We start from the raw sequence: 27,054 nt of genomic DNA on the forward strand, positions 1-27,054 counted from the left end.
AAAGTTAAATAATCGTTTCAATGATTATGCAAATGTTTCATCTGATCAGAAAAGTAACTTCTGTCAAAAGCTGGAAAATGTATATTGGCAGTGGAGATAACATTATTAATGCCTTGCCTTTGATGTAGGCGCATTTTTTATACAGTGTTCTCAATCATTTTTATTTCAGCTTTTCTTTCAAGTGATCCAGTAATGATTAAAAAGAAGAATCATTATCTCTTTTTTTAATTCATTAGAAATCCTCAAAACTAGTGGCTGTCCTGAACATTGCCTTTAAGCATCATCAAACATTGCTTTAAAATTTTCTGTTGCCTGCATTATCATAAACATTCAACAATCATGATGCACATCCTTCACACAGCTTTTTCATACATAATTTTTCATACAGGATATTGCGGACTCATTCATTTGAAATGCCTCAATGTCAGCAATCTTGCAAATTTGTCTCCTGTATACAGATATTATAGATTTGTTCAACAATATTTGCCTTGATGATTAAAATTATGAATCCAGAGCCTGCTTAATCTACAAATCATATTCAATTATGTTTCAACTAATTTATACAAAAATAAATATTCTCAAACCAGGGTTCGTACACATTTCTGTACATGGAAATTAAGTACTTTTAAAGGACCATTAATGAAAAAAATTAAGGACCTATCAACAAATGGGAGCTGAATAAATTCAATTAAAATTCAATCAATTTATGTCTGAACTCTATTTTTGTAATAACCCTCTAAGAAAAAAATAGATCTGCAAATGGCATGCATTCTTATTAAACATAATTTAATAAACATAACTATAAAACAAATTTGAGAATAAAATGCACTTTATAAAATTTAACAGATAGCATTGAATATTTTACACATATAATAATAGTTGGACACAGTTTGAAGATAGCTTGAAATAAGTAATAAATTGAAAGAACATTAGGGACATTTTATTTATGTTTTACCTAACAGTTAGCTTTATGTTGATTTTTTTCTTTTATGTCTCATTTTGCCACGTACTTAGTCTAGAGGTTTAGCAAACAGCAGGTAGATTTTATGTCAAATGGCATAGGTTAAAATGAGAAATAAAATGATAATCAGCATGATTCGTAACAGAAGATTGGCTGTTGCCAATGCTGCTGCTTGGCTAGAGATCTCTTGATCAGAACAAACCTAAAAGCCTGATGTAGTTTTGAAGTTGGCAAGTTCTGAAAGTTAGTTGTAATCCAGTGGTGGATAGGGCCGGTGCTATTTCAGGCCAATCAAGAAACTCAAACAATCGAATCGACACAGATGACTCGGCGATACAACCTTGTGAGTGAGGGTATGTGCACAGAATTAATATTTTCACTCAAAAATATATCTTCCAATGGTATACAAAATTCGCAGAATTGACAAATGGCAAAATCTATTCTGGATAAAATATCAACTTTTAGAATGTTTTTGTCGGCTCACGTATGTTTGAAAATATTTCAATATACTGAGCCAGTAACGAAATATTTGCAGACTAAAGGATTAGATTACATCCTAGCATATAATATGGTTAGGGAGACTACAAGCTCTTTAAAAGCCATTTCTAGAAACTTCAATTTAATATTCAATAGATCAAAATTGTTTGCAACAGATTGCAATAATAAACTAGAAAGGCTGGGTTGTGATATAATTATAGAAGGGCTACCTGCTAGAAGACGACGAAAAGTGTAACAAATGGACGACGAAGAATTGGTCAACTAATAATTTCATTTGCATTATCAAACAATTTGAAGTTACTGTCTTTAATTTGATAATGGATAGCATTATTTCATCAATGGAAAGTAGGTTTAAAGGGGCATAGGAAGCTGTATGAAGACGTATCACTTCTCGATCCCAAAAACTTTTTGAAGCCATTGTCTCCGAACACTTTAGACTATTTTTCTATATTATTAGAGCACTATGCAGGTGTAACAATTGATAAAAATCTTTAGGATGACTATCAGGACCTAGTAATTAAATGTGAAATACTAAAAAATTCAACTGAAAATCATTATTCTGAATTTAATATCAAGTCAGAAGGAGAGAGTGCTATATTTATTAATGAGCATTCATCCAAAGCTAAATGTGCATATAAATTACTCTTAAAATATAATTTATATAGTATTGCATAAGCCAGTGTCTTTTTTCCTTATACATTTGTACTCACCCTATCTCTTAACGATGAATGCGAAAGAACTTTTTCAAAATAATAAATTGCAAAAAGTAGATTAAGGAGTACTATGATGCAAGCTAATTTGGAGTCATTACTATTGATGAACATAGAGAAGGATATTTTGCCTAAAGCAGAAACTGAAGATATAATGGAGGAAAGATTTGCTTAGGTACCTGGAATTAAAAAATATTTAAATACCTAATTATGAATCAGACACTGTTTTATGAATAAAGAGTTACTTTTCTGTAAAGGTATATTTTTATTTTATAAAATTATTTGTGGTGATGATGATAACAACAATAACTTATATGTATAATGATATTTTGTATGGGGCCTTAAGGCTGACATATTATTTTCCTGTCAGATCTGATTTCTTTGGCCCTTCCGCCACTGTTGTGATCCATCTGTCTGACGCAGTTAATGTTATAGCTTCATGTAGAGTTCCTGGCATTATAACCTAGTTAATATATTTTAAGGTTCCAATAAGCCACTAATGCACCAGAGGTGATACATGGGGAAAATTCTTACCATGAAAAAATTAAAAGGATGCTATGAATTTTGTAAACTGTGCTTTATAGCATTTATTACCTTGTTTATTTTTCAAATTCAAAATCCCATATAATAAGTCCCCAAAATGGAAAGTAATGCCACTTTATAATATGACAGCAAAAGAAAATAAAAATGGTTTATTTGAATGTTATACCTTAAATGTAAGTTCAATATATTGCCATTATTTTAGTTAAATTTATCAATGTTATGTTTCCAAAAAAGTCGTCGAATAATTCCCAGATCTCCGAATTAAAAATTTTCTATAGAAATTCATCTTAAAATCACCAAAATGTTGATAAGTCACCAAATTTAAAGCCCTTTAATAAAAGAATTCCCATCATAAATGTTTAATATTAAATGTTTGTTGAAAAATGAATTCCCATCTTAAATAGCTGTTTAAATGCTTTTCATTAGAAAAAAATGAAATACTTTTGAAATGCTTATGTTTGACTCCTAGCTCAGAAATTCTGGTATCCCACCCTTTACATTTGAAATAGGAACAAATTATAACGAACGAACCTATTCAAAAAATAATCATATTTGTCAGTGAATTGTCAAAAATATTCCTCCATAATGATAATTTACACTCAAAACAGCAGTCTTAAAAAACAAGACAGAAATTTTAGATGATTAAAATTAAGGACCTTCTGCCGATTTTGGCCGAAATTAAGGACTTTTAAGGACCAAAAATCGACTCCAAAAAAACCTAAGGACTTTTAAGGACCATACAGACCCTGTCAAAGGCTGTGTAGAATTCTTGCGAACTTAATCCAGCTCTGCTCTGAGCTGAAAAACCTACTCATTTCTTTGAATGAAATTCTTTTATAACTACTAACTCCATTAAACTCTTTCCTATTCTTCATTTGTTAAAATGTTTGCTTTAAATATTGTTGGGAGGAGAGCAAGCTTTTTTTCTTATGCACATGCGTATTAATTATGGTGGCGCAGCTGTCTCTTCTCTCGACACATCCGTCATTCGAACGTACGTAGATGATGGTGATATGCAAAATACTGTGCCATCGTCAATATGATTTGCTGTGTGCACTTTTTATTTGTTATTCGTGTAAATAAAGTTTGCTGGCGTAAATTGATGAACTTTTTACTTCCTTGTACAAAGGAATAAGAAAGTATTGTAATCGCGAAAAGTTTCAGGCAGCATATTTCAACGAAAATATCCATTTTGACCGCTATCGAATGCAATTTAACGATGATTTTGCGTGATATCTGTACGTAAGGACAGAATAAAATACTCCTTTCCTTCAAAAAAAATTATAAAACTGCTTTAAATTGAATTCTGAAGAGAATTTTTCTTGGCGTCTGTACGAACGTATGTATTTCGCATAACTCAAAAATGAGTAGCCTCAGAACGTTGAAATTTTGTATACAGGACTGCTATAACATGTAGATGTGCACCTCGTATTTTGGTTGCAATCGGCCGCACCAAACATATATAAATATATTTATATATATCTCCACTCTATTACCCGGCTCAGTGATCTCAGTTCTTTACTCTTATATGTTTGTAAATTGTACATTTTTTGCTTTAAAAATGATTGAATTATGTTGTTTTTATCTTTTGGTTAAGGATTTTATGCCTTTAGTAAATCTGTGTGCAATATTTTTAGAATTATCAGCAATTTTAAAGTTGTTTAATGGCTGTTTTTAATGGCGGCCATTGATGTTTACATTTGAAACAGGAGACTAATGGATTTGTTGCCAATCTAGAGAAACTTAGCTTCGCAACAACAAAGATAACGCCCTTCATTTATTATTGCCAATTAAATCATGCTTAATCCTTTCTGGAATTTTTTGAGGAAATAAGTGTTTAAGATTTACTTCGTAATTTTTAATATAGATATTTTGAGTTTTTATGTATTTTTGCCTTCTTGCGAAGTGAGAAGTGAATTAATTAAATGAGAAATACTCAATCGTCTGTGAAAAACTGTTTCTTTTTTGTTTTGTTTGCTTAATTTCTTTTATACATAGTTCTAGCTTTATTATAGTATTTGAATAGAACATGTGGCAATGATTAGATAATTCTTTAAATGATATACATTTTGTGCATTCTGAGTTATAATATGAATGAAATATAATACTGTTAAGTAAATCTAGCGCCAGAGTTTTGCTATGGTAAACAGAATTTTAAGGAATGCATTTATTCTATTGTGGTTTATGCGCTGTCGGCGAAGTAGATTTAATTCAATCTAATAAGTTTAAATAAAATGCAAGAAAAAATGCGTATAATTTAACATTACGTACAAGGAAGTCATGTGGTGTACACATCAGATTTTTTACTCTGAATATGAGCCTTTGAACAACAAATATATCAAGAAAAATGGAATGTAAAATACTGAATTGAAATTAAAATTGTCTCTGTGAAAGCCAGAAATGGAGAAGTAGAACATTCCCGAATTAACTGGTGAGAACTATTTTATCTGGGCATTGAAAATTAAAGCTGCCTTATTATTGAAAAGACTTGACTCAGTAATTTCGACTATAAAACCAGAAAACTTAGATAAGAAAGATGAAAGATTGTGGAATGAAAAAAACGCTGACGCCGTAGCGTATATAAAACTTTCACTGTCGGATCAACAGGCACTTCAGTTCTCCACAGAAGAGAATACAAAAATTCTTTGGGAGAAAATAAAATCTACATTTACGGGACAAGCCAAAGATCGAAAAATAGATGCCGATAATGAATTAAAAAATTTAGAAATGAAGTTGCATGAGTCGGCAAATGATTATATATCGCAAGAGCGAGGCGAATAGCAACTAAGTGCCAATCGCTAGGACTAGAAGTATTTCCTAGGGAATTGGTGTTTTACACAGTCCGTGGACTTAATGGAAAATTCTCTCGAATTAGGGAAATTGTAAAAACTCAGCATGAAAAAACAAATGATGAAGTACTCAAAATACTCCGTGAGGAAGAGTCTGCACACAGTTCAACGAACGGGAAACGATCTAATAAAACCAACGCTGAAGTGTTTGTATCAAGGAGAAATACAAACTATAATCCAAGAATTTGTTACATTTGCCAACGGTCTGGTCATATCGCGAAAGACTACTACTACAAGAATCCAAAAAGTGAGTTATCCAAAGGTAAGAAAGAAAGAAAGAAATCAGAACCTACAAGTGTGAATGTTTCATCTCGTTCATCATTCGTTCTAATGAAAGAGAAAGTGATTTTGCTCTTCAACTTACACATGGAAAAAATGATGAATCTGACAAAATTTGGTTGCTGGATAGTGGTGCAACTAGACCTATGGCAAAAGACCCCTCTTGGTTTCAGAATATTACACTAGAGGTGAGGGAGATTTACCAGGCAGGTAAACATTAAAAAATATTTTCAGAAGGTATTGGTACTGTTAAAGCAAAAACTATAACTTCAAAGAATTCTAGTTCTGTTAATTTAACTATTAGTAATGTTAGTTATATCCCTGATTTAAGAAATAACTTATTGTCACTCAATGCATTAATGGATAAAGGATGTAAAATTGAATCAAGTAATTAATTCTGCATTAATTTTTAGTAGGTGTAATTAATTACTTTTTAAAGCATTTAAGAATAATGGTAGGATTGAAGTTAATTTAGAACAATATTATAATTTTGAATGTTGCATTTCTAATGATTATACTGGCAATAATTATGAACTCTGGCATAGTAGACTGCGCCATTTAAATCCAAAATATATGCTTAAAATGAAAGAATACATTGATATTAATGATGTAAGTGATTTTAAGTGTGAAACTAGAAAAAATAACTAGAAAAAGTTATCCAAATATTGACATTAGTCAGAGTTCAGAAATTTTAGAATTAATTCATTTGGATCTGTGCGGTCCTGTTCAAACTGAATCAATTGTTGGGCCTGAATATTTTATGATCTTGGATGATTTTTCTGGAATGTATTTTACTTATTTTCTTAAAAGAAAAAACAAAGTATTGATGCATTTTCTAAATTTAAAGCTAAGTATGAAAATTTAACTGGTAAAAGAATTTAACGTTTGAGAACAGACAATGGTTTATAATTTGTAAATGAACAATTAGATAATTATCTTGCTAATTCTAGTATTTTTCATGAAAAAACAATTCCATATAACAGTGAAAGTAATGGGAAAGCTGAACGGGCAAACAGAGTTCTTTTGGAAAGAGCTAGGACATTACTACATAAGAATGAGCTTCCGGTAAAATTCTGCGCAGAAGCAATTAATTTTAGTACTCAAGTATCAAATTTAACGCCCCGGAAAGGAAAAGAAAAAATTTCGATAGAAATTTGGGCTGATAAAAAAATCCAAATTAAACTATCTAAAAAAATTTGGATGTGTGGCATACTTTCACATTCCGAAAGTAACGCGTAACAAATTTGATATACCAGGAAAAAGAGGGATAATATTAGGATATGCTAGAGAAAGAATAGGATATCGTATTTATGATATAGCAAGTAATAAAATACTTGAAGAACGATCAGTTAAATTTAACGAATCTTTAAAAGGTAGCTATTATATGGGGAAAAATAAAACCAAAGAAACTTGGGATATTGAAAAATTAAAAGGAATTTCATGGAAGGAAAATGAAGTACATCAAAAAACAAAAAGTGGAAAACCACACCTCGAATTGGTTGTTAGGGAAAACACTCAAACAAGCGAATATGATGATTCATCGAATTTCAAAATCGCTGACATGAGCTGCTGTAGTGGGGGCGATGACAGCGGGAATAAAATCCAAACATCTGATAGCTATGAAAAAAGTAATAAATATGGAAATGAAATACCATTAAGACGTTCCAAGAGGCTCAAATCAAAACAACTAGCGTCAAGTATAATCAGTAATGTTTCGAATGATTTTTCAGAAGCAAAACAAAGTGCTAATTGGTATGACTGGAAATCCGCAATGGAAAATGAATTAGATTCACTACACAAACACGAAGTGTGGGAAATAGTAGAGAGGCCTGAAAAAACAAAATCAGTAAAAAGTAAGTGGGTGTATACTTTGAAGGAAGGAGACTCTGGGGAAGTAAAATATAAAATGCAATTAGTAGCGGCTGGGTTTAATCAAAAAAATAAGGATTATACTGAACCATATTCACCAGTAGTTAACATTGAATGTTTTAGTTTATTGCTTGCACTCAACTAAATTAAATTTGTTAAATTTTATCATGTAAAAACAGCATACTTGCACAGTGACTTGAACAAGGATGTATATGACTCCTCCCCCTGGTTATGAAAAACTGATTGGAGAAGGAAAAGTATGTAAATTAAAGAAAATGGTTGAAAAGAAAATGAAAGAATATGGGTTGCCTCAATCGGGTAGAAATTGGTATATGAAAATAAAAACTAAATTAGAAAAACTTGGACTGGTACGATTAGCATCTGATAAGTGTATATTCATTTACAATGATACCAAAATCATTTTTATATTGTGTTTGTATGTTGATGATGATTTAGCTGTATTCTGTAATAATAAAGAAATGCTTGAAAATACTGTTTCTAAAATTAAAAATGTATTTGAGTTGCATGGAAATATTAATTCAAAATTTTTAGGAATGCAAATAGAAAAACTTGAAAATGGTTTATGTTTGTCTCAAACAGAATATATTGAATCTTTATTGACTAAACACAATTTAGAAAATTGTAAAGCAGTAAAAACTCCAATCGTTAAAGGGGCAGATAAAGGTCCTTTTTAAATGAAAAGATTGATACAACATTGTATCTGGAATTAACTGGGGAATTTTTATATTTAGCGAATAGAATGTGTTGATATATCATTTGTAACAACGCATTTGTCACAATTTAATCATGTACCAGAGAAAAGGCATTATCTGTTGGCTAAAAGGGTATTAAGGTATTTTAAAAGGTACAAAAAATAAATTAAAAAAAAAAAAAAAACTTTTCCATAGCAATGATTTTGGAGTTTTAAACACATATGCTGATGCTAGCTGGGGAAATGCAGAAAATGGTAAGTCATTTTCTGGTGGTACTATTTTACTAGGTGATTCAATGATTTCTAGGAAATGTTGTAAGCAAAGAAGTGTTAGTCTGTCTACTTGTGAAGCAGAATTATTTTCTATTTCTGAAATTTGTAAGGATATTATTTGGACTGTAAATGTATTACCAGAATTAAAATGTAAACAATTTTTAAATGGTGCAGTGGTTTTGAATTCATACAGTCAAGCTGCTATCCAATGGATCAACTGTGCCAGATCTTCCATGAAATCAAAACACATGAACTTACATATCCATTTTATGAAAGACTTAATAAAAGACTATGTCATTAAGTTGGAATATTCACAAATTAATAATATGATTGCAGATTTTCTTACTATGTGGTCAGTGAAAAAAAATTAATGTATACATTGAAAATAATTTCCTTAATTTCTTAATGTAATATGTTATATATTGCTTGTTTCTATTTCATTTTTGTATTGAAAAAATGTTGCTCACAGGAGGGGTGAGCGAACTTTTTTTAGATATATGGGTAGAGGCGAGCGAACTTTTTTTCTTATGCGCATGTGTATTAATTATGGTGGCGCAGCTGCCTCTTCTCTCGACACATCTGTCATTCGAGCGTACGCAGATGATGGTGATATGCAAAATAATGTGTGATGGTCAATATGATTTGCTGTGTGCACGTTTTATTCATTATTCGTTTAAATAAAGTGTGTTGTCCTAAATTGATGGACTTTTTTACTCTGAATATGGGCCTCTGAATAATAAATATTGTAGAACATGAACATTTCATTACTGGATGCAGTTCTTCCTGAATTAATTTGAAGAACAACATTTTCCAACTAAGATGTTATCAAATAAATTGTGGAACCCTTTCATGAAAATTTATCGAACCTTTATATTATTATATATATATAAGTCTTAAAATAATTGTTATTAAATTAGAAATTCTGCATTAGGAAAATGCAGTTTTAAAGTAATCTGATATGGAAAAAAAAAAGTGCATCATACTTATAAGCATGCAATGTTATCAATAATACAGTTAGGTTCCATACATTGATAATCTTGCTGATAGTAAAGTTTGATAAATATAAAAAGTAAGACTTCAGAGAAATTTCTGAAATTTAATTTTAAAAGTCTACTGAAAACCAAAAGAAACTTCTGCCAGAATTTAAAATAAAAATACTTCTTGAAATTTTTGACATTCTTTTCACTAAAAAATAGAATGATTCAAACCATACCATTCGAAATATAAGGTGTGACCTGGAACTCCGTTCATTCATCAAGGTATCACCTGTTTTTCTTTTTTCTAAGGAAAAAAAAAAAATACTTCCATTAAGTGCAATTCTATGATAGGATATATTTTCCTTTAATGACATCATCCTATAAAATATACACTTCATAAATATGAATCTTTAAAATATAATGAAGACTGTTAAAGCAATATTTATTTTTATTTCACACTGGCTGAAAATGAGGATTATCTATTACTTTTTCCTAAATAACTGCCAATTGAAGGACCAGAAGCAAATTTAAGTTGCCTTTCATCTTTTATTCTATTTAATAAAAAAATCTCTCTTTAGACTCTGAATGATAAAAAGAGAACTTTATTTACATATTTTTGTTATATACTATTTTTCTTACGATTTACTGTATTCTTACGATTTATTTTACTAACAAAAGGAGAATTTTATTAAAAAGTTGGTGTATTACATCAAAACTAAAGCTCAAATTCGGCTGAAACCTTCTTCTGGTATTTCTTAGTTTGGGGATGAAGCTGTAATGATAGCCAGAACACTTATATAAGAAGAGTTCTGACATTTACTGTGTATTTGAATTCCAATATAAGCAGAAAATTGTAATATCAATGCAACACTTGTTTCAGCAGTTAACTCTTTGAGGTCCAGGCACACCTAAAAATTTCCTTCAGTACACACAGAAAATTTCAATGAAAAGGGATTTATAGGTTACTATAGGTTACTCTGAACCTTCTTTACTTATACTAGATGGCAGCATAACACAAACCAGTCCATACATTTTAGCCACCCTCATTTTTCAAAGAAATCTTCCAGATTCCTTTTTTAAAATATAAAAAGAATTGTTTGAAAAGAAATTTCTATGTTATTTTCTTGGCTGTATGCTAATTTCCTTATTCTATATTAGTTTTAAATTTTTACCTTGAAATCTTGCCTAAAATCAAACGGAGAACATCAGGTGTGCCCAGAGTGGGATCACTGAGAGACTAGGACAAGACCAACAACTGTATCTTTGTTTCTCTGCAGCTCTACAGTCAGCCCATTGACAATAGAAAATGTGGGTCCACATCTATGTTTCATTTCCCATTTTTCTCTTTTTTTTGGGTTGGAAGGGGAGGTTTGGTTATCAACTAAGAAATTGTTGGGGTGATTTTCTGAAGTTCAGGAGTAATTTTATCAGTTAGCTGTTTGGTTTTTCACTATAGCAGTTCGCTTTCATTCAAGGAAGTTTTGCTAGTGCTACATTTGATAGTTTTGAGTCATAGACGTTTATTTAATTTTATGTTATAGTTTATAATTTCTAATCGTAGATATAATATTAGTTAGTGTTTTATTATTATTATTTTAATTATTTTCCAAATGGATTGGAGAGGGCTGACCTTTTCTGAATCACTGAAAGTGTTACGCGAATTGCTTTTATATAGTAGTGAATCTGATACAGATTCCGGTACATGTGCAAAACATGCAATATTGGATTGTACTTCTTCAAAGGTGGTGTCACTTTCTTCAAAAAGTACCCCTATGAAAAAAAAATAGATAAAAGTGTAAATGTGAAATGTAACTATCATATACTCAAGTTACTTTTTTTCCATTCATACGCATGTAATCTTTATATAACCAAGAATAGCTCTTTTTAGGAAGGGTGTAGAGTAGCAGGCCTTCCTGTGGCAGACCCTGGGTAATGCTAAATCTACTATGGTATTCAGAATCTAATTTTTTCTAATCATAGGCAAAATCTCTTGCTCTTTTATGCTCTTCCCAGCAATGTTCGTTTCAGCACTCTTTTCAAAGCTCTATTCTTTCAGTATGCCTGCTTCAGGCACACTCACAGAATTAAAACGGTAAGGTAATGCTATCTCTACAAAAGTGTAGCTGTGTACTCCTCTAGGCCTGATTAGACTGCCTACCTCCTCTCCCCTTTTTCAGGGGGGGGGGTTGAAATTCCAACTTTAAAAGGTAACATGCCGGGGGGAAGGGTTAGCAAACTTATATTAATTATTGAGTATATATCTCACTTTCCTAGGCAGAGATGCCAACCTAAAAAATTGAGAGATCTTTTATAAAAAACTCAGGGCAAATATAATTTTTTAACCATAAGCCTATAGTGAAAGAAAAGATATTTTTTAAATAACAACTTTAGTTTCAAATTAATACCTGGGTGCAATCATTAAAATGCAAATGGTAAAAAAAATATGTATATGAAAAAATTTATTATTTGTACCTTTCAATAAAAATATAATTTTTTATACAAATGCTAACAACAGAGGCAAATATTTGCTTCTTTTAAGAAAGATGTAGAGTACTTCTTTTCCCAGCAATTGTCACATAGGCCTCTTTCTTCAAATATTTTTTTTTAAATATGTCATCATTTCTGCTGAATTTCATTTTATTCATTGTTTTAGTAACAATGTTGCAAATCCTCTTGCATTTTGCACTCTATACAAAAGGGTCAGAATGGCCAATACTATATTAGACAACTAGCTACAAGAACACCTTTCAGTTTTCTAATTAAACTCTGATGGTTTTAAAACCTTATCCAAGTTTCCTAGCTAAAAATCACAAAACTGCGTTTACAGTTTGTCAATGTCAACAACATTGTCTTCCTTTTTTTCTTTTAATTATGTTTTTATAGAATATGTATTTTTTATTTATAAATAAATGTTTCTCCTTGCAAATACATTTTTCTTATTCAAAAAAACTTAACAAAAACTACTGAGGTGGTACTTAGGGAGCTGGAACGAATTAATGGCATTTCAATTAATTTCAATGGGGAAAATTACTTTGAGATAGAGCAATTTGACATACAAGCAAGTTTACATAACGAATTAAACTCGTATGTCGAGGTACCACTGTATTATTGCCAAAGCAGGATGTTTTGGAAAGGAAATTTCTAAACAATCAATAGAAAGGGAATTATAGAAATTTGATACAGTGCAGGTTAGTGTAAAAGGTCGGATAAGTAATGTATTAATCGATTCAAGTAGTGAGATAATTGTTCTAAAGGAAAATACAATTGAAGAGATCTGCCAATTGCAATTAATTTGAAGGGGATTTTTTTTTACCCTCGAGAAAGTAAATGCTAGTAAAAATACCATTAGCAGTAATTAATGGAAATGGTGCAAATGTATTCATCAAGAGATAATTTGCGCAATGGCAAAATCTTTAGTCGACGATGTTTTGATACCCCCACAAGTGTTAGATGTGTTACGGGACAAAACCTATGGTAGAAACCTGCAGTTTAACAGAGAAGAAAGAGAAACTGGTTTGTCCAAGAAGATGAAGGGCTTTCCAGGAGAAGTTAGAACAAACATACAAACCAACACAACTGCTATCACAAATGCCGGAGGATACTTAGAAGGGCGACAACTAATTTATCTTAGGCAGTAGAATTTTGGCAATTAGTTTCGATTAAATTTCGATTTAAAACCAATCCCTAGATATTTGAGATTTGTAGGAATGGTTGGAGAGGGTCACTGAACAATCTGACATTACTAGCAAAACAAGATACAATAGCACATCCATCCGTTCTAATTTGCACAAATAATTACGTCATTAGGAAAATCTCCCTTCGGAATAGTTTTTCTTTTAAAATGATCATTGGCTTTAGCTTGTAACCGTTTGTGGCACAAGCTAACACACATGTAAATGACATTCTTTCATGCCCCATCGTAAGCACAGATACAGTTTTTGCACCAGTTTCATCAACAGTTCTGTTTGCAGGGAAGTTGAAAGCTAACGGCATTTCATCTATATGTATTAACTGTGATGAAAGAAGTATTTTCTTTTGTTTGTTTGTTTATCAATAATATCTGTCACATATTTTAGAAAAGAGGCCTTTTTATAATTTGCATTCTTCAAATAAAAATTTTGAAGTTGATAGGGTCGTAGTTCTCATACCTGATTCAAGCAACAGATTGTATGCTTGATCGCAGGATCTGGAAGTCATGAAAGAGAAAATTCACACTCGTTTTTGTAGAAATGGCAGACAGAAATATTAAACATTTACACCAAAATAAAATCAGAAAATTCATCATGCGGTCAAATGCAATCGGTGTAATGGTTGATGGGGAGGAGTTCGATGAAGCAGATAATATTGTATTTGGCGGCATATAAGACACACTTTTTTTTCCCTAAATTTGGTCTCAAAAAAGTTACCTGCATCTTATACGTGAAGGACACAGGTTAACTTTCAATACTGAATGCTATTTTTAGCATGGTTAAAGGTCTAGACACACATAACTTTTTCTACATCTGCCATAATTATTTTGCGCATGCGTGAAATATCTGTCACCAAAAAGCGCCAAAGCTCGAAGCTGATGTCGAAGTTCGAACAGGTTTGACAGTCACATTACATCTATGGAGCCTTTCCTTCTTTACATAGACTTTCTCTGACTCAGCCGACACACGTGTTGGTATTGGTGCTACTCTGTATAAACGTGTCGGTATCGGTGATTAAAACTATTTGTTTAAAAAAAATACTCTGGAAAATATGACTACAGGAAACAAGAGATTAAGCTATACAATTCAGTATAAACTAGGAGTGTTAAACTATGCCAAAGTGCATGGAAACAGAGCAGCAGAAAGGCATTTCGGTCCACCACCTACTGAAAAAATGATACGTACTTGGCGACTGCAGGAAGATCAACTGAAGACTGCTAAAAAACAAAAACATAACCTTCGATGCCCAGCTCCATCTTGGCCTGAACTTGAAAATGCCGTAAAAATGTGGGTGATAGATAAGAGGAAATCTGGGATAAGTGTTTCAATCAAAATGATAATCAATGAGGCCAAAGGATTTGCAGAAAAACATGGGAATCAGAACTTTTCAAGGTCTGAGGGCTGGTGCTATAGGTTCATGAAAAGGCAAGGCTTATCAATGCGCAAGGTAAAAACAACTATTGCACAGAAAATGCCAGCATATTATGAAGAAAAAATACTAGCATTTCATAGGTTTGCTTTAAATGTACACGAGAAAACTTCTTTTGAGCTCGGTCAAATAGGAAATATGGATGAAATTTCATTCGTATTTGATATACCATCCAACAAGACTGTGAATATTAAAGGGTCTAAATCAATAACTATAAAAACCACAGGTCATGAAAAAACCCGATATACAGTAGTTCTAACATGTTGTGTTGATGGCACAAAACTACCGCCGTTTTTCATATTCAAAAGATAAACTCATCCGAAAGAAAAATTTCCAACAGGTGTAATTGTTCATGTTCATCCGAAAGGCTGGATGGACAAAGCTGGAATGAAACTGTGGTTACAGAACGTATGGGTGAGGCGACCTGGCGGACTCTTAAGAAAACCCTCTCTTTTGGTTTTGGATCACTTTAGTGCCCTTAGAACTGAAACCATAAAGAATAAAGCAAGAGAATTAAAAACCCAGATAGCTGTCATTCCTGGTGGACTGACTAGCCAATTGCAGCCTTTAGATGCATCAGTGAATAAGCCATTTAAGGAAAAAGTGCGAGAACGATGGAACAAGTGGATAGGAGAGCCACATCACGCCCTCACACCCTCAAGTAGAATGAAGTATCCCTCTATTTCACAAATGTGCGAGTGAGTAAAAAGATCTTGGGAGGATGTAAAGGCTGAAGTAATTAAGTCCTTTAAGAAGCGGAATCAGTAATGCTCTTGACAGAACAGAAGACGACGCATTATTCGAAGAAGGTGATACTAGCGATGACAGAAACAGTAGTGATGACGATATTCTCGTTTTCGATGATGATGATAGTGAAAAGGATTTTTATGGTTTTGAAAGTGACTAAAGTCTAATTTCATGGCAACGTTTTCTTTGAATCTGTGTTTTTTGTTGTTTCTGCTTTATTTTGTATTATGTTTGATTGCTTGCCGTTCATTCATTTATTCATTATTGAAATTTACATATCATGTTCAAAATAGCTTGCCGTTTGTTGATTTTCCTTAATAAAAATATGTTTAGTAATTGCATTCAATGATTGTTTATTTGGCTTTTACGAAACGTGAGAACTAAAAGAAACCACATTTTAAGTTATTGTGGACTATTAAAATTTTCCTTGTGTGTGACCTTCTAAATAAGGGTGCCTCTTACATACCATCAAATAGGGTATTCTTTCTACTTTAGCTCAGGATAATGATTTTTGAGGGTAGGATAAGTATCACTAATCTTGACATCAAACAGTCTAATGATCTAAAACTACTTTTAGGGAAGTACACAAATTTATTTCTAAGACATGTTCAGTCTGCTAGAGTAAGAAAGCACAGAATTGAAATTATCCACGGAAGAGAGTGGAAAAACCCTATATCATCATTATAGCATTCCAATGGCATATCACAAAGAGGTGAACAAACAAGTTAAAGAAATTCTAGAGCCTGGTCTCATAGAGCCATTGGAAGCAGACATAGCATACTCGATTGTATGTGTTGCCAAGAAAGACACGACAATTAGAATTTGCATAGATTTCTGAGTTCTAAACTCTGTCATGAAGGTGCCTGCATTTTCTATAAAGGACATCTTAGTGGGGGCGTGTAATGCCTGTAGCTATATGAAACAGAACGAAGTCTTTAATTTGCGATATTGAAAAATGGTAATTCATAGTTATCCCAAAAAGCATGTTACATCAGATTATGGACTCGTGAAAAGAGAACTTGAAAAATTTAAAGAAGTTCATATTTAAAATTGAAGTAAGTTGAAAGTTTGATGATCCTGAAGCCAAGGGTCGCACACATTTCTTTAAACAAAAGAGAGAGAGAGACCTCCTGCTACAAGATTGTGACTAAACATGTTACCCTACGAGATAAGTCAAACCACGGAAGGAAAACTCCTGCTAATTTAGACATTTTGTATTCAACATCACTTTTGGAGATCTGGCCAAGGAATTCCTGAAAGTGACCTATGCAAAATTGTTGTAATCTACATCTACTGAAAATAAAACATTTCCTTTTTTCTTGATTATATTACCGTAATTTCCGAAAGAAAGGCCGCATCAGCATAAACGGTGCACTCGAGAAAAATGGCGGGGGAAAAAATAAAATTACGCAGAAAAGCCGCAATAGATTAAATCGCATGCGACATCGTCTTGGATCATATAGGCACAAAATCTTGACCTATGTCCTGATATATGACATATCAGTTAAGAAAAATGCATGATATGAAACTCTAACTCAAAAATAAATTGAAAGTAAGAAATGTTGAAAATATATTTACGTTCACAAATATACTTATATTTACCCACTAAAGAAGTCCATATTTGTCATACTCATACTATATTATAAAAAATGTTGCAACAACGAGATATTAAATTTGGATGACAAAAGAAAATTTTAAATTTTACTTACAAAGGAATTACAGCAAACTGTACATCAAATGAAGCCATCAAAATCTGATTCTTCACTACCTGAATTAAAAAGATTTAGTAAATCCTGAACTGAAGTCCAAGTCTTCCAGATCGTCACATTCATTCTCTTGGTTTACAGTCTCTTTATCGGAGGATATAATTTCAGCTTCTTTGAACCCTGCTATTACTGATGATGTTTTCATTGATTTCCACGCACTTCCTACCCCACTTTGCAACTTCTTCATAAGATGCTCTACGCATTTTGCTGCTTTTGGTATATGTATGCAATCCTTCACTCATAAGTGCTTTCGAACATCCACTTTCAAACTTCAGCTTTGAAGTATTTAGTACCTGACAAATCTAATGGTTGTAAGATTTCTGTCAAACCACCAGGAATTATTGCTACGGTCATAGACAGTTTTTGACATCTGGTTTTCACTGACTCAAGTAAATGAGTATGCGTGGAATCCATTATCAATAACTCTTTTGGTTGAAAGAGACACTGCCAAACTTTTTGTAGCCATTCATGCATGGTTGTTTAGCGCACCCATTCATTCCCATTTGCACAAATAATTGCATCATTAGGAAAAATCTCCCTTCGGAATAGTTTTTCTTTTAAAAATGATCATTGGTTTTAGCACGTATTCATTTGCGGCACAAGCTAACACACATGTAAATGACGTTCTTTGATGCCCCATCATAAGCACAGATACAGTTTTTGCACCAGTTTCATCAACAGTTCTGTTTGCAGGAGAGTCAAAAGCTAATGGTGTTTCATCCATATTTATTATCTGTGATGAAAGATTTTTTGTCAATAATATCTGTCACATATTTTAGAAAAGAGGCCTTTTTATCCTGCCTGCCCATTGGTAACTGTTGCCCAAATGTTGTTTTAGTATGCACAGAAATATTTTTTTCTCTTCATAAATCCACTACACCAGCAAGGCCCTCCTTTGAAATCATTTATGTTTATTTGTTTTGCCATAAATTTTGCTTGTAAGCAATTTTTTTACTGCCGAAATTGCCATTCCCTTTCCTTGTTGCTTATTTATCCAGTTTGCAAGGTCGTCCTCTAGATACAGTACCACTTCTTCTTCTTTCACTTTCTTTTCCATCTGGCTCTTTTCTGTTTTGGCATATTTTTAAGTTCTTTTTCAGTTCTCCAACGCCGAATGCATCTCTCGTCCACTTCAAACTCTCGAGGTGCTGGTCTATTTCCAATTTTTTTAGCATGTGAAATTACATTAAGCTTAAAACCAGCAGTATAGCTTCTGTGCTGTTCAGGTGCCATTTTCAAAAATTTTTCCGCTCCCTTAAAAATTATCCAACAAGTACTTATAACCAAACTGATGGGATCTGTATCTGGCAGAATGGCAAGAAAAATCGAATTTGCGCTGAAGAGGAAATACATCAGAATTTGTTATTGCAACGCAGGTGGTGTCTGCCTTTGAAAAAAATTGCAGTAGATTTACAATGGAAAAGATGGGGGTGGGGAGAGGATGGGTCATGGAAGATTCATCGAATAGCAGAGAAGAGAGACTATTCAAACTGATGAGACTACTGATTTGAAAGAAGGAAGAATGTTATTGTTCTGAGATCCCGTTTAGAGTGAATAAGGCATTTAGGTCCATTCAAGGGAAAGAATGTAAACAAAATGAAGTTCACAGAAAGCAGTTTTGTAGTTTGGTAGATGTAGGAGACTACTTCCTTTTAAATAGATTGGCTAGTCAAGTTTAGTAACAGACGCACATATCATTGTTTGAACATGTTTCTGGTAGTTCAGCCTGCTTTCTTAATTCTTGCAGTCAAAATTATTAATGTTGAGATGTATCTTGATATCCTGGACAAAGCTGCATTTCCATTCCTTGGAGAACAGTTTGCGGAATGATTGCTTCTGAATCAACTGAATAACTATTCCATCCAAATACAGAAAATTGCACTTTTGTGGGAACAGCACCAATCTATGTACAATGACAAGGTCATCCAAACTATATACAATAACAAGGTCATTTAAACTATGCACAATGACATCATAAGAAATATTTTTTTTTAAGTGCACCTAAGCGCTGCATGGGTAGAAACACTGCACCCGCTGAAAATTTAAGTTTTAAACAAGTAAACGTCGCAGCATTTCTTCCGGAAATTACAGTAATATGATTCTGACATACAGCTATATTTGTCCTGCAAGAAAAGAATGATGCAATATTTTCAAATTTGTATTCTTAATATAGTTTTATCATAAATATTGTCAGGCATTATTTATTAGGATTATGAAAGAAAAAAATCTGATGTGGATGCATGACTTCCTTGTATAACCTATTAAATTATACATATTTTTTGCAGAAACTTTGTTTAAACTTACTGCCTTGAATTCTTTAAACTTAATTTTTTTATCAAGGTAAGTATAAAAGGACATCAAAAACTGCAAAATTTGAAGCTGGGTATTCCGGTCAATTAATTTTTGTCATATGGGATTAAAACTTCTAAATTTTATTTTTTCATAACGAGTAAAAAACTTTCTGAAATATAAGTATACAGGAACCGAGATACCACATTAAAACTTAAATGTTACCATTTCTAGATTTTTTTTTTTTTTTTTTTTTTTTTTTTTTTTTTTTTTTTTTTTAATATTTGACATTGCCAAAACATATATATTTTCTTAATTTATAACACTTCTGTAATTGGAAGTATATGACTATAACCAAGTATTGTGAAAATAAAGGCTGAGTAAAGGGAGGGTTTTTATACACATACATACATGTGTGGTTCTGCCGATTGCAATAACAAGGGTGACACGTAATTAGACGTTATAGCAATCCCATATACAAAATTTCAACATTCTACAGCTGTTTTTGAGTCATGCAAGATACATATACATACGAGCAGAAATAACAAAACAAAAAAAAAAAAAAAAAAAAAAGTTCTTTTTGAAACTATTTTAAATCCATTTTTGAAAAAACAGTCCTTTATTCTCTCTATACGTACAGATGTAATGAAAAAAATCATCCAGATGGATTCAAAAATGGCCAAAATAGATATTTCTGTTAAATATTATACCCAAAATTTTTCCCAATTATAATACTTCCTTTTACTTCATAAAAGGAAGTAAAAATTGAGCAACCACACCTCTTTTATCATTTATTAACCAATCTGTTAAAAATGCTTCTTTACTTTTGGAAGAAATATAAAAGGGAAGAATAATTCAAATATCGCACTGGCCACTAAAAAAGGGGGAGATTTTCATAAGTAAAAAACATACATGCACTGTACTTCCTTGTTAAAGCACCCACTATGGTCAATTACCAAAGCTAGCAAATTTGAGAGAGCATCATAAAAGTCTTTGACAAATTTCTAATGTTGCCAAAGGCTTTACAGATACCTATGATGATTCCTTTAAACAAGGAAGCACTATATACACTATACAGACAAAAAAAATTTTAGACACTCCTCTAGAGAAAAAGATGTGGATGTTACCACAGTTTGAAATATTGTCAAATGAGATAAAAGCAATAGCACTGGGATTTCATACATACGCAGTATACAGATAATGAGTAAGTCAGTAGAACTGAGTAATTTCAAACATGTCATGATTGTTGGGTGCAATCGTTGTAACAAATCAGTTCCTGAAATATTGGCCTTGCTATAAATTAATTTTTTATTAATCAACTGAAGTGATGCCTTTACAAAATATATATGAGGTGATAGGCTGTATAAATTTAATAATTGCAGTTGCCAAATCCTGAAAATGGTAGTGAAGGGGGAAAATGTATGCTCCTAGTAGCAACAATCACTCGAGTTTCAAAGTGCTTGTGATGTCATTTCTAGTCAAGGACTGTTGGTTGGAAGATAAAAAACATACATTACCATGATTGTGAAACTTCTCGTATAAGCACAGTTGGCTTCAAATATTGGTAACGATGGTGCAAAGTTCACGGCTACCAGATTATGAAGCAGCGGAAAAAAATTCTTTAGCAAAATGAATTTCGTTGCAGAATCTAATGGAGGTAGCTTGGTTTGGCAGATGCTAGGAGACTACTTCCTTTCAAATAGATTGGCTAGTCAAGTTTAGTAACAGATGCACATATCATTGCTTGGACATGTTTCTGGTAGTTCAGCCTGCTTTCTTAATTCTTGCAGCCAAAATGATTAATGTTGAGATGTATCTTGATATCCTGGAAAAAGCTGCATTTCCAATCCTTGGAGAACCGTTTGCGGAACGTTTGTTTCTGAATCAACTGAATAACTATTTTATTCAAATACAGAAACTTATGCTTTTGTGATCTGAAAAGACAAGTGCTAAAAAACTGAGATGACCTTCACACAGCTCCAGTATCAACCGTTTTTGATACCTTAAAGCAAGAACTTAAATGCAGATTATGGGAGTGGCCGAACCACTCATCAATAAAGGCTGGACTCACTATGGCTTTCATGAACAAACTGAAAGACAGTTCCTGCAGATATATATCAAATGCTAATACAGAAGACAGGTTGAAATGTCTTCTTTGATGAGGGCAAGTTGAGAATTATGCTGAAACGGCAGACTGGTATTCTGTTAATATGTGTCCCATGAATCATTCTACAGTAATGGGTTTCCAGATGCTTTAGCTCATGGAATACATGCTATCCTTAATCAAGTAATTTTTCAATCTGTGGTCTAAAAAACATTCATTCAAACAAAGAATAGACATATACAGGAGTAATACACACATATATATATGCAACATTTTTCTCATAAACCTAAGTGTCATTTTTATCGGTTTCATTGTACTTTAAGTGTTCCACAAATGGATGTTGAATTGTAAGTTTAAAACCTATTTTGTTAATGCCTAAATTTGTATTTAGTTGTCTATTGTCCTTTTTTAATTTTTCATATTAGTTAAATGTCTGAATCTTTTATGCATGAGGTTTTGCTTATATTTTATTGTACTGCTTATTTTATTTTACATTTTCTTTATCTTGATCTTATTTTACCCCTTTTCTACTCTACAAAAATGTGACATTGTGTCAGGGAAATCAGTCATTGAATACATATTTAAACTTTAAATTATCTTTATTTTTTAGTGTATGGTAAAATTAATTAATTCGTTTATATTCAAGGATCAATTGTGATGAAATGCAATAATCCCCAAATTATTATGCATTTGCTAAAGGAAAATTATTTCCATGAAAAAGTCAGTTCTCTTTTAGCAAGTAAACAATAATTTAATTTTGAATTTCACATTTTGTTTATACTGTAAACATTTTTATAACATTTCTTTCATTTGCATAATTTAATAATGTACCATACATATATAAGTAATCAAGCAAACATTAATAGCATTTTAATGGTTTCTGTACTACAGCCTAATTTAGCATTTGTTTGTCCTGCATCTAAATTAGTTTAGTTGCATATTATTTTAATTTACTTTATTTAAGTTACACTCTGTTGAAATACTGCACCTAGGAGACAATAATAAAATTTTAAAGTATATACTCCAACAACCTTGTGTATCTGTACACCACTCTATGAATAATGAATAATAAAAATCTAAAATTAAAGTATATACTCCAACAACCTTATAGTATAACAATTTGAAATTAAAGTATATACTCCAACAAATATACAAACTATTAGCTCCAGGGTAAGGAGAAAGGAGTGTAAATATGCTTATAATGCTTAAGTAGTTCTCTCTCCCTTCTGATGTGTGAATAAATGAGAATTCAAGCCACATAATAAGTAAGAACCAAATAACCACGTAAGACAGAAACTGGCTACAAGTTTTAAATATGATGACAGAGAAAGAAATGATCAAATACCTTTATCTTATGGATAAATGGTTTATTATTCTATAAAATTCCATTAAATATTTCTAAAAATTCATATTTTTTAATGTTTATCTTCAAGCAGAAAAAATTATTCATACATGTAACATACGTACAAACAAATTAATATTTTCAATATGCAATGCCCACTGCTTATTAAACTACTACTTGACAATTCAGCTGCTTAAGTTTCTAGGGATACAAAATACATATTAATCGAAAAACAAGCCAAAATGATAATATACTGATCAACATGAAAACTACCATTTATTAAACTCATCTTCACCACTTAATGCAAAAGACTGATTTTTCAGTGTCAAAATATATTACTGTACCTAATTAATCTATTTAATGTATTGTATGCCATAGTTTTATTGTTCAGGTATGTAGTACTTCAATAAAATGAAGGTTTAATTGAAATTTTCCAATCCCCAGTCCTTATACCCATGATACTGGTTTTCAGAAATTTTTATCCACATGGGCTTCAAACAGGCAGAATATACTTATCTTGAAAAACCTAACAAAAAACAATCTTCTAAAGGCATTGCAAACGAGAGTTCCTTCTCAAATACCAGCTGATAGGTGGTGGGAGAGCAATTTCTTTTAAGTTTCCACATTTAAACTTTTTCTTTGGGATAGACACATTATGTTGACAAAGAGTTTTAAGAAGAGTTCATGAAAAGATTCTTAACATTACCATACATTAACAATCTTCAAATGGAAAGAAACTGATAACTGAATGGTTGAAGAAAAATCAAAGGAAGCATTGGTCATACTTGTAATCATGAAGTAACAGATCGACTAAATATAAAAAAGCAATCTTTCTGCTGACTAGAATCCAAGCTTTGAAAACTGAAAAAATCAATGGAAAAACCCTTTTTTAAACTTGCTATGTGTTTAACTTGTAACATACTAAAAATGCCAAGTGAAAAGATTTAAGCCTGAAAGAAAAGGATTAACTGTTAAAATATTCTGATGTTTAGAGCTTTTTACATTAATTTGCTAAATGCTAGGAGAGAATTTTGTTTAGCTGATAGGTGACAAGTTGGAGAAAGAGAACATTGTTCATCAAAAAATGTATGATGGGAAGAAAAAGTGATCATCATGTGTTTGATAAAAAGATAAAACAGAATTTACTTAGGCTGCTAAATGAATACAAGCCACATGAAATTCACAGCACAGATGAAACTGCATTGAATTACAGAACATTATAAAAACACACATTAAGATTTAAAAGTGAAAGAGCAGCTGGTTTAAGAAACTAAAGAAATGAGTTACTGCTTTATTAATACACCATACCGATCCAATAAATTAAGAAGACAGCATTGGTTATTGACAAAAGCAAAAAACCTCAGTAAATGAAAAGAGCCAAGAATTTTCCTCTAACTTACCATAGTAAGCTTCAATAGCAAAAAGAACTCATGGATAATAAGTAGTAATTTTACTGATTTTTTTTTTCAAATGGGACAACAAATTGAAAAATGAAAACAAAAATATTATTAATCAGATAACTGTGCAGGACACACACACCTCTGATCTCTATCTGAAAAACATTAATCACTTTCTGCAAATGCAGTTTTTAACATTCAGCCCAGAAAATGATGAACAGAGCTGAATTTTATGAAAATTCAAATATTTCAAAGGAAACAATTTTGAACGAGTTCTAGTAGAGGCCATGCATATTATAGTCAATGCAAAGAATCAATCATTAAAACTGTTTTTGAAATTGTGGCTTTTAGGTAAAAGAAGCCTCAGCATTGCAGCTATAGCTAATGTTTCCGGCATCAGTGATTGAAGTTATGAAGCTTCATTTTTATAATAATGTGTCATTTACAAAAATAATGAGACAACATGTGTAAAAACTGACTATGAAAGTGTTACAAGAACTGCCTAAGCGAACAGTTAAAGTGATAAAAAAAAAAGTGATCATGTGCCAACATCAATCCAATATAGGAAAGTGCTGCAAACTCTAAGAAAAACTCTTGATGTGAACGGTGCTGGTTAAAAAAAATCTACTAGCAGTTTTACAAAATTGAGAACAGAATTGAAAAACTGCTGTTTAACAATAGGAATAAAACGCAGTTACAACAGATGTTTATAAGAGATAATATTTCATCAAGAACATAATTATGAAACATTAATTTTGAAATTGTTTAAATAGTTGAATTTAGCATTAATCTTAATTATTATTTTAGAATTAATTACTGGATTAACTGTTAGTTATTATTTTATTTTGAAGTTTAAAACTGATATCATAACTTAAATACACAAATTGCATCTATTAAACTCAGTGGCTTAATAAATTAAAATAGGTTTGGAACAGAAATTATTTTGATAAGCGGCGGGTAGTGTATGGACAATATTCATGTTTTTTACTTTTCCTCATACTATTGATGGTATACATATGGAATCCTTGACTTAACCACAAGTGTTGCTGCAGTGGTCATACTGTAAGTCAACTCCCGGCATAAGTCAGGAACTACTTTAATTAGGTTTATATATAAATTAATAAAGATATTAAGTAATGTAAAGTTTATAAATAATTTATTTTTGTACATATGCACTACACACATACATACTGTAACAAATTAACACATATTTTTCATTTAAATTATTTAACACATATAAAACACAAAAATATGCAAATTATGTCTGTAATTAAAATAACATATGAGTAATTGTTACTCATTTGGATGAATTATTGCAAATGGTACTAAAATTTGACAATTCACTAATGTTGTCTGTTAGGTTTTTGTTAATGTTTTCCTATATTTTGAGATAATATCCAACTCCCTCTAAAATTTGCTTGTGAGCTTTGGTGAAACTATCAGTTTTGATTCATGTTTTCAACAGAGGTCAGCTAACACATTTTGAAAATGGTTTTAACAATGTGCTGTGTTGCATGCACAAAAACAATATGTGTATGCACATGCTGATAATAAACTTAAATTAGTGGATTTTTAACCTTCAGAAATGTAAGTTATGATAAGTCAAAGACTACCAGTAACTTTGAAATTAATCCCCCCCTCCGTTAAAGAATGTCCCATAGTGCCAAACATAAATGGATCCAAGGAATCTAAACAGATGGCAGCCTTAACAATATATACAGCTTCGTGGAAAGAATGATCATTCTATTAAAATACAAAATTAATTTAAAAAAAAAAAAAAACAGAAAAATTCAAAAATTCAAAAATGCAAAATAAATTTAGTAAAATTAATTTTATATATCTTATGCAATTGATACCACATGAATTCAATTAGTTAGGAATCTAGATGCCACATGAACTTTATTAGGAAGCAGGTAGTGTTGTGTTGATGTTTGTTTCACCATTTTGCATCACCCCACAAGCATTTAATATTCTGCATATGGCATCCAATATCAGAATCACTAACTTTGTACTTGTGATTACTTGCAAAAATCTCTTTTGATTCATGCTAGATCCAGCTGACCTACTTTGGGGGGGAGGAAGAATACAGTAAACATTTAAACATTGTATTTTCTGTTACTAAAGAAAATTGTCCACTTCAGTGCCTTTGTTAAAATTACTAATTTTTACTAAGGATGAGAAAATAAAAAATTAGCTCACCTGTAGTTATTCTAACTGAGAGTTAGTGACTCACATCTAGTTGCAGCGGTTACAGACGAAAACATCGCGGCAAAATACCGCGGACGATAACGTCGCGGAGAAAACAACGCAAGGCGAAAACATCGTGCTACAAAACATTGTGGGAGAAAACATCATGGTATAAAATATCGTCGTCGAAAATAAAGCGGTTCAAAAACTTCACAGTTTAAAAACATCATCGTCGAAAATATCGTGGTAAAAAATAAACTATCTACAAATCATCGCATGACCATAACATCGCAGACAAGCTTTATTCAGGCTTTAATAATAATTGTAAATGGACATTCCCATAATGATTTGTGAGCGTAAGATGAAAAAAAGGATAATTTTTACTTTCATAGTTTTTATTAACTAATAAATTTTTGCTGATAAAGTAAGAAGG

The 27,054-nt window shown here is 31.7% G+C and overlaps 1 protein-coding gene across 1 annotated transcript in view; it reads right to left on the bottom strand.

The window, feature by feature from the left end:
- LOC118200743 (uncharacterized) overlaps nucleotides 1-27,054 on the bottom strand; it is a 176,968-nt gene that overhangs the window by 82,230 nt on the left and 67,684 nt on the right. The window contains exon 9 of the mRNA XM_085810269.1: nucleotides 9,908-9,975. Coding sequence (XP_085666395.1) covers nucleotides 9,908-9,975 — 68 coding nt within the window. The remainder of the gene's footprint in view (nucleotides 1-9,907; nucleotides 9,976-27,054) is intronic.

This window comes from Stegodyphus dumicola, chromosome 2 (assembly GCF_044657685.1).
Source record: "Stegodyphus dumicola isolate Sdum_Otavi_A_Nest chromosome 2, ASM4465768v1".
In the NCBI taxonomy this organism is placed as follows: Eukaryota; Metazoa; Arthropoda; class Arachnida; order Araneae; family Eresidae; genus Stegodyphus; species Stegodyphus dumicola.